Below are 18,293 nucleotides of genomic sequence, written 5' to 3'. Positions count from 1 at the left end.
GCCCCCAGTCTTGAAAATTCCCCTCCGGGGCCAAATTCTGGTGGGAGGTTTCCCGATTCCTCCCTTCCCCGTCTGAAAGCCTATCCGTCTCGCGCTGCCCATCTAAGATGGCCGCCGTTCCCGCCAATGGCGGCGACGTGGCCGGCCCGCGCTGCCCGCGCTGTGAAGAGGGGAGGTCCGCACAAGCGTCCGAAGACAGCAAAGTGCCTTCCCCCTCGGGGAGGCACCGGTCGCAAAACCCCTCCCGCGTAAATCGAGTCCCGTGCGCGCCGCAGGCCTCACACCTCAACTGCTGCGGCATTGGAGCACAGGGTAAAGACGCCTCGGAGGGGGGGGGGCCTGAACAACGAACTAGTGCCGCGGGGGAGGGGGGGGGCCCGAAAACGGCCTGCACAACCCGCCGGAGGGGTCCTGAAGCGCCGGGGGATTTCCCCTGCCAGCCGCGTACAAACCCGCCAGCAAGGCCAACGGAACGCGGGACCCCAGACGACGCATGGAGTGGCCGGCACCACCGGCATCCACGGGGCACAGCAATCAGAAACGAAGATGCCTGTTGGAAAGAAAATCACACACTCCACTTACCCCGAACGGTGAGGAGAGAGGCACAAAAGAGAGAAGACTGAGTAAAAGAGCAACACGCCTCCTCAAAATTTGGAACTTTTTTTTTTTTTAAACTTTACTGATCCAAAATATCTGGGAAGATGACAGGTACAAACTGAGAAAATGAGAAATAAGAAGTGAAAAAGAAATTCTAAGGCCCTGTCACCCTGGGGGAGCTACTGGTTCCCCCAACTCTCATCTGCTGGAGTCAGAAAGATACTGAGCTCCAGCAGAGGGTGTACTGGTCTATATGGTCATGCCCTCAAACTCTGCTCTGACTCCATCTGCTGGACGGGGGACATAACCCACCGTCTGGACTGATCCTGGTACGTACAGGGAATGTAAATTAGGATGTGGATAATTGAAGCCAACTTGTATTGAATTCAGTAACATAAAAACACACAAATTACAAGCTTACAAAAACTCTAAAAGTGCTATGATTAAAACTGTAGATCAACTAACTTGCTTACCATACTAATGACCTTTATATATGTTTGCGAGAAAAAACATGGTTTAACTCCCTTTCCTAAAATGCATTTCTTTTGTGTTCTCCAGTGTTGTACTGTATATGGAGGCTGGCTTCTCAAGATTTCCATTTCAGTTTTTGTCTCAGTATTTCTAATTGCTAATCACTTATTCTGTATTTGATGAAAGTCTGTCTGTGTTTGCATGTGTGGCTGAGGTGCTGATATGTACTTTTTGTGTAAGGACTGATAGCAATATGCTTTCTTCTATTTGCCAGTAGGAGGTATATTGGTGTTATAGGGCCTACTGCAATATTTGCAGTACCACCTTTTCATAGGTTGAGTTATTGCTGTTTGAGTTCTAGGTATTAGTGCTGTTTGGGGATGGCAGGTTTGCTACATAGTTGCTGGGTGTGCTTTTTGTAGGATTTTGTTTTGCTTCACAGAATGCCTGTTACGGGATGGTGTCTGTGACATTCTTACCGAGATGATGCCAAAATGTGAATAATAGTTTTTGTATGATAAATAGTAAGGGGAAACATCCTCCCCTCCTGCTCTGTACACTTATTGACATGTTCTATGGACACAGAATATTTGTTTGCAGACTACAGGTGCAGAATTTCTATAGGAGTTATTTATTTATCATTGTTTCTTAACCAATTTACAAATAAAAATCACCAAAAGCGATGTACAATAAAACATCAGCAATGACTACAAATAAAATAATGCTATAGTTTTGTTCTATTCTGTATAGTTTGGGGTTAATGATTGATCATTGATTGAATTATATTATTGAATAATTGGTCTCCAGGAGATCATCAGCAAAAATTTTACTTGGCACCTCTAAATGCTTTGGAATTTTCATAGTTGAAAGTTGGTAATCCTAGGGCCATGCCCATACCCAATGCATATATTACAATATGCGTAATACGACATAGGTTCCAAAGAGTATGGAGACAACACCCCCCCCAATCGCCCGTCAAGTATCTAGTCGTGGTCTGTGGAAAAGTTGGCAACCCTAGTCTAGCACCTCTTTCCATCCATTTATTTTATCTTACTGACATTTTTTTTATTTGAATTGTAGATTTAATTATCTAACTAGACTGGAGCGGGTTGACAGGATATAAAATAGGGATAAAATCCCAAGGTAGTGTGAATGAGGCTCATTATGACAAATCCCAGCCCTGGTTGTAATTTAGAAAGGAGTAAACTGCCAATTTCAAACAAACCATGTATTATCACTTTTTCTTCTACACTCGTCTATGGGGAAATGCTGCCTATAGCTGACCGCGCCCTAAGTCACGGGGAATGGTAGAATTTGGATCCGGATCTTCAGCAACAATTCCCACCAGGGGGCATTTCTGACAGGCTGGGACTTCCTCATCCGGGCATTTACTGCGGGCTGCCTCTGAAGCGGGCGCACTCAGCAGTGTAAACAGCACGTGCCCGAAGTTCTACAAGTTGAATATTTTAAATGTGCACTTCCTGGACGCCCTGGCCCAGGATTCTGGGAGAAGTAGTTTTCTTGGCACATCCTTCTGGGATTGCCTCAGACCCGTGATGTCTCACGCAAGACTTCGTTTTGGCATTGTTGCGGCTGCCTTCTGGGAAATGTAGTCGTATAGACGAAAAGTTTTCGGGTAGCAAGTGACAAGGAAACTGAACAGAAAACTACATTTCCGTACAAGCAGTACGGCCGCCCTTTCTGGGCCTCACGCGCAGCGCAGGCGCAGACACGGCGCTGCCTCTGGTAAACAGAGACGTCAGCGAGCATTTCTGAAGAGCCAAACAAAAGAGAAAGTCCGAGGGCCCGGTACCGGACCTGGGGAAGGGGGAAACCGAGTGGCGGTGGGGTCCGGGGACAGAGGGGGAACGGAGCCGGAGGGAAGCGGGTTTCTCCGCGCCTTCACTGTAAGGGCCCGCGGGCGGACTCAGTTGTCCCAATGGCGGAGGCGGCGGACGGGGGCCCTGTGGACATTGATCCCGATTTTGAGCCGCAGAGCCGGCCCCGCTCGTGTACGTGGCCCCTGCCACGGCCGGAGCCGGAGGAGGGCAGGTCGGACGGGCAGGAGCCGGCAGCGGCTGTGGTACCCCGGCTGGACTCGGAAGGCAGAGCTCCGGCCCCGGCCCCGACCCCTAAGAAAGGCGGATCCCGCCGGAACGCGTGGGGCAATCAGTCGTATGCGGAGCTTATCAGCCAGGCCATCGAGAGCTCCCCGGACAAGCGGCTCACCCTGGCCCAAATTTACGACTGGATGGTAAAGTCTGTGCCCTACTTCAAGGATAAAGGCGACAGCAACAGCTCTGCTGGCTGGAAGGTACTGACGGCTCGGCTCGGCCCGGCCCAGAGCTGCTTGTGTAATGCATGTCTCAGTGATCCGAGCTCCTGGCCGTCGTTGGCTCTCTTTAAACATGAATTTGCTATGGAACATATTGTCCAAGAGGAGCTAAATCCATGTGATTTCAGTACTTGCTGAGTTCAGGGTTTTCACAGCCTTTGAAGATTATAATCTTTGAGGTCCTTTAGCAAATTTATGGTAATTTTCTGAGCTGGGAATTGGCTCGCAGAAATCTTGGAGGCTAATATAATAAAATTTGCTAAAGTTTAGTGCACGTTTGTTATTCATGTGTTAAACATGAATTAATGCTATGTGTAATTGTAAATAATAAGTTGATGCAGATCAGAAGTTTAAAAAAACAGGCTAGGACAAAAAATGTGTGCTAAAACGGGATTTGAAAAAGTGCACTAAACTTAGTACAACTTTTTATATCAACCAGATGTAGTGAAAACGTTAGTAAAGTTAAAGTGCTCTAATTTAAAATTTAAGGCAGCTGATCTAGCCCAGGACCCCCACCAAGAGACCCCTTTTCCTGGGATGTTAGAGCCAGAGGGACTCTATCCCAGGACCAGAGAAACCCAACCCCAATCGCCTACCTACCCACCAACTCCAATATTGCTCTTTGCTTCAGCTGCAAGAGGTAATGGGGAATTGGAATCAGACAGCAACCAACAAGGGCCCTGACTTTTGTGGTCTGGGAAACTAAGTATGGGGGGTGACCTGTACGATGCGGCAGACATAAGCTTGCTGGGAAGACTGGATGGACCATTTAGTCCTTTTCTGCCATCATTTCTATGTTCCCCTCCTCCCCCAAGCTATAGAAGCTCCCATAATTAGCTGTCCTGTAGAATGCCTCCTATACTGCTGACCATTTTAAAAAAATGGTGGAGGGTCAGCTGATGTCATTTTAAAAGTGGCCAGCAGGGAAAACAGGAGGTGGCATGCTACAGGATAGGTAAGTATGGGGTGCAGCCTAGCCTATCCTATAGCAAGAGTGGGACTCTGGGTTCCTGGGGCAGAGTCTGTCAGATTCTGGTACCCCAGTACTTGGCTTGTTTTTTGTTTTGTTTTTTTGAATTAGACATTTAAGTCCCGAGTTAGAGATGGAATAAGGTAAATTTATTTCTGGGGCTAGAGTTAGTCTTTGGTGCTATGCCAGTGTGATCCCTGAACCTGGGTTTCCTGGGTGAGTAGTCCACCTGGGAGTCCCTGCACTCAGGAACATCAGGTCCAGGACCATGTCACAGAGCCATAGACTAACTCTAGCCTCCTTTTATTTCATCTCTGACCCAGGGGAACTTACATTTCCAGCATTACAACTCTGAAGGCTTAGCTCCCTTTTTTTAATGCACCTCCCTGCATTAGAGAATATAGCTACATTTTTTGAGCACTAAAAACTTCATTAAATTGTGTGTGTGTGTGTGTGTGCTTTTTGGTAAGCTAAAATTTAATAAAAATTATCACTAAACTTAGTGTATTTTATTACACCTACATCTTGTGCTACAGAATGACAAGCAGAGCAATATGCCTTCCTCTTAGCAAGATGCTGCTTGTCATATAGTTGCATGGGGGAATTGGGATTTTAGATGAAACACCTTAACTGTGAAGTTGCACATCCACTAAATAGACTTAATCATTCCCTTCGCATGCGCGAAGGGAATGATTAAGCAAAAGAAATTAAAAGTTTACATTTTTAGTACATAAGTAAAAAGCGTTGTAGCTGTGAGAGTGCCTATTGCACCTGGATCATAGCAAGCCATTGATTTCCTTGCCTGCAGCAGAGCAGAGCTATGCTGCTTGTGTTTGTGAGGAACATATGTTGTCACCAGGTTCTACTTGCTCTGTTTCATTTTCAAGATTTTTAATACCTTTGGTTTTGTACCATCTGCAAGCTTTTTTTCTCTGCTTACTGTAGGCTTGCAGTGTTGGTTTGTTGGTTTGTATGATAGTTATATGAAGCTCATCTCAGAGGTGCCAGTCAGTCATGTTTAATAAAGGTATGTGAAGGCAGTGACCCAGAAGAAATATTTGCTGGTTGTGCTATGCAGCAGGAGGCAGAGTCTATCTAGTTGTCTTCCATCCTAGCCATGATAGAAAAACTGCATTAGCAGATATTCTGCACAGACTAGGAAGCATTTACCGGGATTAAAGGTAGACGGAGCATATGGGTAATGTTTGACTGATGCCTAGGTAAATAGCAAATAGAATCCTGAAGGGAGTGCTTATGCTAGCCACTATGTGGAAACAATTGGCTGCCTTTTCTGTTGACCTTTGAATTCCAAAGGCAAATATGTGTACATTTCGTCATCTTTACCAACCATTTTACCTGAATGCAGATTATATATGCAATAACTAAATAAATCTTAAGTTTATCCAGCTAGCACTTAAGATATTTCCTTGCCTGTCCCTCATGGAGTGCTTCCTGAAAACATTCCTGCAGAATGTTTGCCCAGCAGCATGGCACACACAATGTGTCTAATAAACCTGGGTATGCTTTAAGATGCTATTTAAAGTCAATTTTGATAAAACAGAATATAATTGTGTGTGCATATGTATGTATGTGTATATATATATATATCCGTGATCTGTCTGGCATATGTGCAAACATGCTACAGCAGGCAACTGGATGGACACTGCCTTTATTATAAAGAAGAAATATAACAGAATAAAGAGGATTTTAAATCTGGGAACACATTTAGCCTTTATAGTTTTCCAAAAAGCCTTTGGGCAGATCTTGGAGAAGAGGATACATTAAACAATTAACAAAGTCTAGTCAAAATCTATATGATAAAACACATATCTCTTTATTATGGAAAGACTTACAAAACAAATTGAAATCAATCAAGGAGTAAGACAAGAATGTTGCTTATTGCCAATGCTATATTAGAAACATATAGAAACATAGAAATGACGGCAGAAGAAGACCAAACGGCCCATCCAGTCTGCCCAGCAAGCTTCACACATTTTTTCTCTCATACTTATCTATTTCTCTTAGCTCTTGGTTCTATTTCCCTTCCTCCCCCACCATTAATGTAGAGAGCAGTGATGGAGCTGCATCCAAGTGAAATATCTAGCTTGATTAGTTAGGGGTAGTAACCGCCGCAATAAGCAAGCTACACCCATGCTCATTTGTTTTTTCCCAGACTATGTTATACAGCCCTTATTGGTTGTTTTTCTTCTCCCCTGCCGTTGAAGCAGAGAGCTATGCTGGATATGCATCGAAAGTGAAGTATCAGGCACATTTGGTTTGGGGTAGTAACTGCCGTAACAAGCCAGCTACTCCCCGATTTGTGAGTGCGAACCCTTTTTTTTTTTTTCTTCTCCCCTGCCGTTGAAGCGGAGAGCTCTGCTGGATGTGTGAAGTATCAGTTTTTCTTCTCCCCTGCCGTTGAAGCAGAGAACTATGCTGGATATGCATTGAAAGTGAAGTATCAGGCTTATTTGGTTTGGGGTAGTAACCGCCGTAACAAGCCAGCTACTCCCGTCTTTGTGAGTGCAAATCCTTTTTTCCACATTTCCTCTTGCTGTTGAAGCTTAGAGCGATGTTGGAGTCATAGTAACCATGTGTATGTTTATTGAATAAAGGTATTGTCTCCAGGCAGTAGCCATCATTCTGGCGAGTCACCCACTCTTCATTGGCGGCCTCTTGACTTTATGGATCCACAGTGTTTATCCCACGCCCTTTTGAAGTCCTTCACAGTTCTGGTCTTCACCACTTCCTCCGGAAGGGCATTCCAGGCATCCACCACCCTCTCCGTGAAGAAATACTTCCTGACATTGGTTCTGAATCTTCCTCCCTGGAGCTTCAAATCGTGACCCCTGGTTCTGCTGATTTTTTTCTTATGGTAAAGGTTTGTCGTTGCCTTTGGATCATTAAAACCTTTCAAGTATCTGAAAGTCTGTATCATATCACCTCTGCTCCTCCTTTCCTCCAGGGTGTACATATTTAGATTCTTCAATCTCTCCTCGTACGTCATCCGATGAAGATCCTCCACCTTCCTGGTCGCCCTTCTCTGTACCGCTTCCATCTTGTCTTTGTCTTTTTGTAGATACGGTCTCCAGAACTGAACACAGTACTCCAGGTGAGGCCTCACCAAGGACCTGTACAAGGGAATAATCACTTCCCTTTTCTTACTCGATATTCCTCTCTCTATGCAGCCCAGCATTCTTCTGGCTTTTGCTATCGCCTTGTCGCATTGTTTCGCAGACTTCATATCATTAGACACTTATCACCCCAAGGTCCCTCTCCTGCTCCGTGCACATCAGCCTTTCCCCCCCCCCATCGAATACAGTTCATTCGGATTTCCACTCCCCATATGCATGACTTTGCACTTCTTGGCATTGAATCTCAGCTGCCATATCTTTGACCACTCTTCCAGTTTCCTTAGATCCCGTCTCATTCTCTCCACTCCTTCCGGCGTGTCCACTCTGTTGCAGATCTTAGTGTCATCCACAAAAAGACAAACCTTACCTTCTATCCCGTCCGCAATGTCGCTCACAAAGATATTGAACAGGACCGGTCCCAACACCGATCCTTGCGGTACACCACTTAAAACCGCTCTCTCTTCAGAGAAGGTTCCATTTACCATCACACATTGTCTTCTGTCCGCCAACCAATTTGCAATCCAGGTCACCACCTCGGCACTCACTCCTAAGCTTCTCGTTTTATTCACCAGTCTCCTGTGCGGAACCGTATCAAAAGCTTTGCTGAAATCCAAGTATATGATATCGAGTGCTCTTCCTTGATCCAATTCCTTGGTTACCCAGTCCAAAAAAGTCAATCAGATTTGTTTGACAGGATCTTCCCCTGGTGAATCCATGTTGCCTCTGGTCCATCAGTTCTCCAGTCTGTAGATAGTTCACTATTCTCTCTTTCAGCAGTGACTCCATATTGATGACCTTAGAGAGTGGAAGAATTTAGTTGACCCTGGAATTATCTGAAGACAAGCAGGATGGCAGTCCTCCCACATGGGTGACATCATCAGATTGAACCTGGCACAGAAAACTTATGTCAAAGTTCCTAGAATTTGACTGAGCTTCATTGAGCATGCTCAGCATGCAATATCCCATGTGTCCACCCAGGGTCCCCTCTGTTGTTTTGCTGTCAGGTGAGAGCCTCACTGTTTCTAAGGTTTTGGCCTACTTCGGCCTTTTTTTGGAAAACTTTGTTTTCGCAATTTTGAACTTCGCTGTCTCATGCTGTCAACACGGGGTCCCCCTGGTTCTCCCTTTAGCATCCTAGGTAAGTTTGTCGACTGTTATCGGTAAGTTTCTTTTTATAATAGAATACCCCTGAGGCAGCAGTGCATTCGGTGTCCGCCGGCTATCGACAGCCGCCATCATCTATTTCGATCTTGCATTCCTTTTATTTCGTGGCATGTCCACTTCGAGATTTAAGCAATGTCCCCAATGTCATGGATCCCCATGATAAATGTGTCCTCTGCCTTGGGGTTGCAGCAAGTGTGCCCGGATGACCTCAAAAGGACGTAAGATCAGACTTGACAAATGGAGGACCTCTTTGGACCAGAGAAGACCAATCCATCAGCATCAACCTCAGAGCCACACCGATGAACACCAAGCCATCGACATCGGTTCCATCAAAATCGTCGGCTGAAAGGGATGCCAGAGACTAGCCATCATTGAGCTTCTCCAGGTTGAGGATGTCTGGTATCTTACCATCAACTGGGGAAGGACTGTGCCAAGCATCAAGGGAAGCCGAAGAAGCATCTGCATCAGTCCCTGTCTCACAGTGCCAGGAACGGGGATGCCCCAGCTTCTGCTGTGATGCCCCCAAAGTGACTGAGTGGCGAAGAGAGCTAGTCCTCGATTGAGTCTGGGGATGTGCCATGGACTCCATCGGTCCTGACGCCATCTACTGATCCTCCTTTTGGTTCTGAAGAAGATCTGGTTACACCTCCTCCATTCCAACATGCGTTTGCATTGGTGATTTTGAAGAGGACCTGGAGAGGCATGTGCAGCTGGACATCGAGAAGGTGATGCGCAGCATTGGCATCTTGGCACCGTCACTCCTCAAGCGACTGCTGAAATCTCTGCATGCACTCATCGGTGTGTTCTTGACCCAGCAGGTATCGATTCCCAGGATGTCACCAATGCCCTGCAGGGCACCGCCGCCTCCTACTGATCCGATCATTGTTGCTGGTTCCTCTGAGGAAGAAGCTCCCCCAGACTGGCAAAAGCACTGGGGCCTGCACCTGAGTGCCCAGGGCCCTGTTGCCAGTCAATGACAGTAGGGATGAGGGCACCTATGACCCCTGGGGGAAGACTCATCCGTGGTCTCTGATGATGCTTCTGATGGTCTCCCCTCAAATCCATCTCCTTTTAGAGGAGCAAAGGAAGTCCCCGCCAGAGACCCTCTCCTTTGTAGTGTTTGTACGGTTGATGGAGGAAGCCATGCTCTATTAGTTAATGTCTGAAGAGGATACCAGACACAAGATGCTTGATATCCTCCGTTCATGGAATCTCCCAAGAAAATCGTGGTAGTCCCAGTGCTCAAGAACCTTGTGCAGTTGCTGTTGAGGATTTTATTTGTTTGTTTATTTAGCATTTTTCTATACCGACCTTCATGGTTAAATACCATATCAAATCTGTTTACATCGAACGGGGATAGAGAACTGTAACAGACGGAACAACTTTTTATAATTGGAGGGAAACAAAAAGTTACATTAAACAAGGACTATAAACTTGGAAGCTTGGACAGCTGGAAGGTAAAGGCCCGAGGAGGGCAATAACTTTAGAACAAGAGAGTCATAATGGAGTCCGGGCTAGTGCTAGTTAGAGTTATTAGCGAAGGTACTTATGAATAAGAAGTAAATAGATGAGGAGTGTGGATCCATAACTCATGCACAGGTTGATCATCTAATGTGTGTCCGAGGGATCCGGGAAGGCTTGTCGGAACAACCAAGTTTTAAGTTTCTTCTTAAATGTTAGGAGGCAGGGTTCCAACCTGAGATCTGCGGGGAGGTTGTTCCAGATGGATGGGCCTGCTATTGAAAAAGCTCGGTCCATGGTCGAGATGAGGCGGGTGGCTTTGGTTGGAGGGGCTTGTAGCGCTCCTTTGTAGAATTCTCTAATCGGTCTGTTGGAGGTATGGAGTTTGAAAGGGATTTCCAGGTCGAGGTGAAGGTGGTTATGGATGGACTTGTGTATCAGGGTTAGTGATTTGTGAAGGATTCTGTGGTTGACTGGTAACCAGTGTAGGTTTCGGAGAGTGGGGGTAATATGTTCTCTCCTGTTGGTGTTGGTCAAGATTCTGGCCACCCTCACAGTGCCTCCCATGAACAGGAAAGCGGACATGTTTTATCTTGTCCAGAAGGCTCTCTGATTCAAAAAGCGACAGCTGCCCCACCAATCGGTGGTAGATGAATTTGCACTCGAAGGCCAAGGATTCACGGACCCATTCCTTGGCCCCCCTGGGGAAGGATCACAGAGGAATTGACACTTTTGGGAGAAAGATGTACCAGGGGGTTATGCTTATTGCCTGCATAGCTGCCTACCAGCTCTATATGAGCCAGTATATGCGGGATATCAGGAAGCAGGTGCAGGATGTTGCCAAGCAACTTCCTCAGCAGCAGCAAGACACATTCCTTTCACTAGTGCATGAGGGTCTAGAATGCGACAAATGGCGAAGTCCACTGGACCTACAATGATTTTGAAATGGCATCAAGAGTCTGCAGAAGGAATCAGCGCTCATAGACTTGCATGGCTGCAGGCCTCTGATCTCAGACCAGCGATGCAGGAGCAACTCGCTGACATACTCTGTGCCCTGGAGAGAATCTCTTCTTAGATAAGGTCAAGGATGCTGTGGCCCAAATCTGCAATCACTTTGCAACCCTTCAGCAGCTCTACACCATCATTCCAGATCCATCCTCCTCCTCGGTGATGTCAGGGCAAAGGAAGTCCTTCTTCCAACCGAGGAGGTACTATCATCTGCCCTCTTGCTTCTGTCAACACCAGGGCTCTCGCGGCCATCTCAGGCATCAAAGAGCCCCAAAGCCTCAGCTGGCATCTGCTCTAGGGACAGGGTTTTGACTGGATTGTAGGGAGCGTAGCCCATGAATATTCTCTGGACCAAGGGGTCACAAATCGGATCTTCTGCCTCTAGAGAAGCTTGGATGTGGATCTCTTCGCAGTGCCTTGGAAAGGAAGGTTTCTCACTTCTGCTCCCTGTACAGGACACATGGCAAACCAGCCTCGGATGCTCTCACCTGACATTGGGGTGAGGGTCTTCCATTCACATATCTTCCAGCTCACTGGTAGCACAGACTCTCTTGAAGCTTCACAAGGGCAAAGAGACTATGATCCTCATTGGCTGAGACAGGTCTGGTTTCCACTCCTCCAGGAATTGTCTATCTGGAAAACTATCAGACTGGGGACTTCCCCAGATCTCATCACACAGTATCGAGGCAAGTTGCAACATCCTAACCTCCAGGCCCTGTCGCTTGCAGCCTGGATGTTGAGAGGTTAATATTGCAGTTATCCAATCTCTTGGAAGAAGTGTCTCAGATCCTGGTGGTATCTGGAAAGCATTCCATTAGAAACTCCTATGGACACTAGTGGAGGAGGTTTGCCATATGGTATGAGCAGAAGGCCCTAGATACTTTCTCCTGCTCTACACAAGAGAAAAAGAAACGCCACTTACCTTGTATAAATATTCCTGGTCAGCCCTCCAAAATCTTTGAATTGGGGGACAAGTCCAAAATTGGTGGCCTAAAGTACTACCCCCTTCCCCACATTTAAGATATCTCCCCGAGTCTGAGATACCCATCCGGTAAGCAGGTTTGGGGGGAATGTAAGAACTTAAAATGAAGTTCCTGAAAAGTAATATTAATGGTTAAAGATTGAGCTCGCAGAAAACATCCTGTGTAATAAGCAGGAGTCCAGTTTGTCCCCAGTTCCCAGTCCCACCCTTCTACTAAAGCGACCCAGTTAGATTTAATATTACTCTTACATATCAATTTATACCAAAAGGATATCTTATGCCTATTTGGGTCTTCTGAGTCCAAAAAGTCGGAGAGAAGCTCCCATGCTCTATTATGGGGGTCAGGTAAGGTCAGAGAAGCAACTTAGTACCGCAATTGCAGGTATGCAAAAAAATGTTTGGAGTCTAAAGCATATTCATCTTACAGCGCTTTAAAATATCTCATGATTTTCATCATCAACTAGGTGAACAGCAGTTTGAATGCCTTTGTCATGCCAACATTTAAAAATGGTACTAATCATACCGGGGCTAAAATCCTTGTTTCCCAGAATAGGCAGATAGTGGGTATCCTAGTATCGAAGCTCCATTTGCCAAGCACACAAAGTTTGACCAAAGAAGAACACTGATTTGAAGATGAATAGGCAGGACATGTCTGATAATATGACTGATGACTGTATTGTATGACTGATGACGGTATAGAAAAACAATAAACCATGTCTAGTTTTGGGTAGCACATAACCAACTCCAAGGGGTACACTTTTTATTTTTTTCCAAAGAAAGTGGTGTATAATAATTAGAATTCATTATCCAGTCCCCAATGTGTCATAGATGACAGCCAGACCCAAACCACCTTGTTTCTTGGGACATTTTAATTACATTAATGTTATATGGGGCCTGAGACCTTACTAGAGAAACAGTCGCATCTGTCGATCTATACCAGCGAGTTCCTTCTGTGTCCAATAGACAGGGAGAGCTGCATTAAGTATAACAATCATCTGATACAAAGCAACTCTCCCTGCCAAAGACAACGGAAGATCCATCCACTTTTGTAGCTGGCTACTAGTACGTTTCCATGTGGTGGCATAGTTCAAGATTTGCGCTCTTGCTGCAATTCGATGGATCAACACATTTAAATATGTCAGTGATTCGTCCACCCTAAGAACAGGAAAGTCTATAGTTCACCACGTTTGAAGTGCTGGTTGTTAAAAGAACCCTAGATTTACCTAAGTTCAATTTGAATTCCGCTATCTCACCATATTTTGTAAATTCCATTAGCAATGCCTGCCAAGAGTCTGGAGGATCACTGAGATGTACCAAAAGGTCATCTGCGAATGCCACTAATTTAAATGGCGCCCTCTTCCCTGGTCGCATAGATATCTCCTTGATATTTTCATTATTTCTGATTCTATTCAAAAGGGGCGCTAGACTGATGAGAAATAGAAGTGGGGCCATCATGGAAAGATTAAACTATTTCTTTGCTTCGGTGTTTACTGAAGAAGATGTTGGGGAGATACCTGTACCGGAGAAGGTTTTCATGGATAATGATTCAGATGGACTGAACCAAATCACGGTGAACCTAGGAGATGTGGTAGGCCTGATGGACAAACTGAAGAGTAGTAAATCACCTGACCGGATGGTATTCACCCCAGGGTTCTGAAGGAACTCAAAATGAAATTTCAGACCTATTAGTAAAAATTTGTAACCTATCATTAAAATCATCCATTGTACCTGAAGACTGGAGGGTGGCTAATGTAACCCCAATATTTAAAAAGGGCTCCAGGGCGATCCGGGAAACTACAGACCAGTTAGCCTGACAACAGTGCCAGGAAAAATAGTGGAAAGTGTTCTAAATATCAAAATCACAGAACATATAGAAAGACATGATTTAATGGAACAAAGTCAGCATGGCTTTACCCAAGGCAAATCTTGCCTCACAAATCTGCTTCCCTTTTTTAAAGGAGTTAATAAACATGTGGATAAAATAACCCATGCTATAGTTACACAATGTTAGGTTCCATATTAGGAACTACCACCCAAGAAAGAGATCTAGGCGTCATAATGGAAAACACATTGAAATCGTCAGTTCAGTGTGCTGTGGTAGTCAAAAAAGCAAACAGAATGTTGGGAATTATTAGAAAGGGAATGGTGAATAAACAGAAAATGGTGAGACCGCAACTTGAATACTGTGTACAATTCTGGTTGCCGCATCTCAAAAAAGATATAGTTGCGATGGAGAAGGTACAGAGAAGGGTGACCAAAATGATAAAGGGAATGGAACAACACCTCTATGAGGAAAGACTAAAGAGGTTAGGACTTTTCAGCTTGGAGAAGAGACAGCTGAGGGGGGGATATGATAGAGGTGTTTAAAATCATGAGAGGTCTAGAACGGGTGGTGTTCCATTCCCTTTATCATTTTGGTCACCCTTCTCTGTACCTTCTCCATCGCAACTATATCTTTTTTGAGATGCGGCAACCAGAATTGTACTCAGTATTCAAGTTGCGGTCTCACCATTTTCTGTTTATTCACCATTCCCTTTCTAATACTGACTTAGAAAATAGCCACTGCTGTTACTAGCAACAGTAACATGGAATATACTTAGTTTTTGGGTACTTGCCAGGTTCTTATGGCCTGGATTGGCCACTGTTGGAAACAGGATGCTGGGCTTGATGGACCCTTGGTCTGACCCAGTATGGCATGTTCTTATGATCAGCCGTAATTTTGGCCATCAGTTTATTCTCAAAATTTGAGAGAGATCGGGCAATATGAGACTGGGGAAGCCGGATCTTTATTGGCCTTAGGAATAACAGTTATATATGCTAAGTTGTCTGAGTGTCTGTAAGCTCTTGGTATACAACACATAAAGGCAATGCTAACTGAAAGAATTCTGCTGAATAGCCCTCCGGGCCAGGGGCTTTAAGCAGTGCAGCATGCTTAATTCCAGTTAAAATTTGTTGAGCTTGGAGTGGTGAATTAAGTGTCGTTAGTTGGGCCTCTGTGAAGTGAGAAAGATCAGAGTTCTGAAAACATTCTATAATTTGGGTTTCTGTACTTGTCTCACACTGTGCTATACTCAGCTAATAGGTATAAAAAATGTCACAGATCTTTATTGGAAGTAACCAATGTATTATGTGCATTCCTCATAGCCAATACATGCCGTCTCCCACCTCAAGACTTAGTCATATTAGCAAGACTTTTCCCTGAACTGTCCCCATAGTGATAATATTTAGCCTTGTAATGCCAAAGGGATTTCTGTACTCATTGATGTAACAAGGAGTTTAGCTCATATTGCACAGTGACTAATTTTTCTTTATTCTGCCAAATTGGTTTGTTTTCATAAGCCTGTTTAGCCTCTCTCAACTGAGCCTCAAGTTGTCCAATTTGGTTAAGCATTGCCTTGTTACGCGCTACAAGGAAAGCAATAATTTCTTCACGTAGCACCTTTTTTGCGGTTTCCCAAAATAATAGTGGTTGGCATTTATGCTCCTAATTAGCAACTACACACACTTCCCATTTGTTTTGTAAAAAGGTCTGAAAGCCCATATCTTCATACAGATACTTTGGGGATTTCCATGGTTTACGAGCAAACACCTGAAGAGATTCCTGCATATCAAGGGTCACTGGTGCATGATCAGTGATTTCTAAGGGCCCTATAGTTGTTTGTAATACTCTTGTAAGATCAGTATTCCTGATCAGCAAGTAGTCCAGTCTAAAGCCTGTGCCAATGGCCCTGGAGAAATTAGTTTATTCCACATCTAGAGCGTGGAGTATTCTCCAGACATCTATCATACCTAGAGTGTTACATATATATGAAACACTTCTCGTTGCTAGGTCTCCTTGTCCTGGACTTCCTGATTTCTATCTAAAGCTGAATCCAGGAAACAATTAAAATCTTCCCCAACTAACAGAAATCCTTGGGCATGTTCAGCTAGCAACTTCGCTAGTTTTATAAAAAAAACAAAAAACGGTATGTTGATAGACATTCGGAGCATAAATGTTACATATAGTACATAACTGACCATTCATTTTACCTGTTAAAATAAGGTATCTTCCCTCACTATCTACAAATTCTTGTTCCAGTTGAAAAGAAACTCGTTTACCAATAAGTATGGCTACTCCAGCAGTTCTGAGCAGAAAATACTTGGCTCACCCACATGCGGCGTAACTTCTGGTGATCCACTTGATTTAATTTTGTCTCCTGCAGAAGAGCAATGTGGACTTTGTCTTTGCAAGGATTGCAGAAGCTTGTATCTTTTGACCACAGAGCCAATTCCTGAGACAATCCATGACCAAAACTGCAAAGCTGGAAACATCATGTGAACTCAGTTCGTGCTGAAAGAAATATGTTAGAACTGTACAACATTGGAAAACCCAGACCTCCCAGCCACGATCCAGTCTGTAACCAAGAACAATACATGTACAGCCTTATAGAATTCCAATACACCCTTGATGGTTCAGGATCAATCTCCCCTATGGTCCTGATCATTACCTCAAGAAGATAACTGATATCCCAGTACCTGCCTCCTCTGCCTTTTAACCTCTACATCCTATCTCCTAAACAAGGAGAGTGAAGCCCGTGTCACAGGGAACATTCCTTCCCCTCCAAGAAAAAAAAATTCTTAAGATAGCTTTCAAAAGAGTCAGCAAAAATTGTGCAGTATTATGTTCAAATGTTTGAGACTCTGAATGCACAAAATTAAGAAGTAACAAGTCACTCTGTCTACAGCAATAAGGATCTGCAGAATGAAGAGTAAGCGAAAACTTGGAATAATCAAAAGATGGGGTGACAGGAGAATAACCCCCCCCCCCCCCCCCCGATAAAACAAAGTCCTGCAGAATAGCCATGGTTGGATTTGTCATCAGCCCATGTGGAAAAATAGGCAGGTACTCCCGATCACTCTGAAAGGGTGCATGTGCACTGAGTGCAAAAACTTCAGTGCTTCATCCGCAGAGTCATAAAATAAAGAATCATTTTTCCACACAATCTTGAGAGTAGCAGGGAATTGTAGGACAAAAGGTACCTTTCTTTGTGCTAAGTTTTCACAGATCAGTGCAAAGGACCTACTCTATGCCGTCATTAATGGTGAATAATCCTGAAAGATAAGAATCTGTGCGTCTTTATATATAATGGTTCAGCATTTCCTATATGCTTGAAGGACAGGATGTTAGTCCTCACATGTGGGTGACATCATCAGATGGAGCCCGGCACAGAAAACATTTGTCAAAGTTTTTAGATACTTTGACTGGCAGACTGAGCATGCACAGCCTGCTGCTATCTGTGCGTCCATGCGAGGTCCCCCTTCAGTCTCGTAACATAGCAAAAATATGAGCAAGAAAAATAACGTAACAAACCAAAGCTGAACCCAATATCATGGGGAGGCAGGTGGGATTCCTGAGGACTACCATCCTGCTGTCCTATGAGAACACCTGTTACAAGTAAGCAACTGTGCTTTCTCCTAGGACAAGCAGATGGTAATCCTCACATGTGGGTGACTACAGAGCTCCAGAATGCCCCCTGTGAACAGAGGGACCCACAGTTGCCGAATAAGGTGCAAAAGGGCACAACACAACTGCAGCGCTGTGGGGAAACGGATAGTCTGGACCCACAGAGAGCATGATGAAAGTTGGGCAAACTTGCTTTTTCCCATCAATAGCAGGGCTGAGTTAGCCATGCTGTCTGGGAGTCTCCAGCCTAGGGTTGTGGTCCACCATACACAGCAACTTGCACAGGGGAAGAGCACCCCTGTTAAATCTGACATTCCTGCTTTCACAACATGCCCTCAAAGTGGACAGCATCCATTCTGCAAAGAAGTTAACACTGCTGAACCCAGTGTTGTATTTAAAGACACCTGTTGGTCCAGGCAGTAGTGTGAGATGAAGGTATGCAGAGATAAGAACATAAGAACTTGCCATGCTGGGTCAAACCAAGGGTCCATCAAGCCCAGCATCCTGTTTCCAACAGAGGCCAAACCAGGCCACAAGAACCTGCCAATTACCCAAACACTAAGAAGATCCCATGCTACTGATGCAATTAATAGTGGCTATTAGCTAAGTAAACTTGATTAATAGCAGTTAATGGACTTCTCCTCCAAGAACTTATCCAAACTTTTTTTGAACCCAGCTACACTGACTGCACTAACCACGTCCTCTGGCAACAAATTCCAGAGCTTTAT

At 44.8% G+C, this 18,293-nt stretch overlaps 1 protein-coding gene across 1 annotated transcript in view; it reads left to right on the top strand.

Moving 5' to 3' along the window:
• The first annotated feature begins 2,601 nt into the window (after window positions 1-2,601).
• The window catches only part of FOXO4 (forkhead box O4), a 95,405-nt gene continuing 79,713 nt past the window's right edge, over window positions 2,602-18,293 (top strand). The window contains exon 1 of the mRNA XM_029607236.1: window positions 2,602-3,382. Within this exon, the coding sequence (XP_029463096.1) occupies window positions 3,008-3,382 (375 nt within the window). The 5' untranslated portion in view covers window positions 2,602-3,007. The remainder of the gene's footprint in view (window positions 3,383-18,293) is intronic.

This window comes from Rhinatrema bivittatum, chromosome 6 (genome assembly GCF_901001135.1).
Source record: "Rhinatrema bivittatum chromosome 6, aRhiBiv1.1, whole genome shotgun sequence".
Taxonomy (NCBI): domain Eukaryota; kingdom Metazoa; phylum Chordata; class Amphibia; order Gymnophiona; family Rhinatrematidae; genus Rhinatrema; species Rhinatrema bivittatum.
Note: the sequence above shows the minus strand (reverse complement) of the source record. Positions and strands in the feature narration are given on the sequence as shown.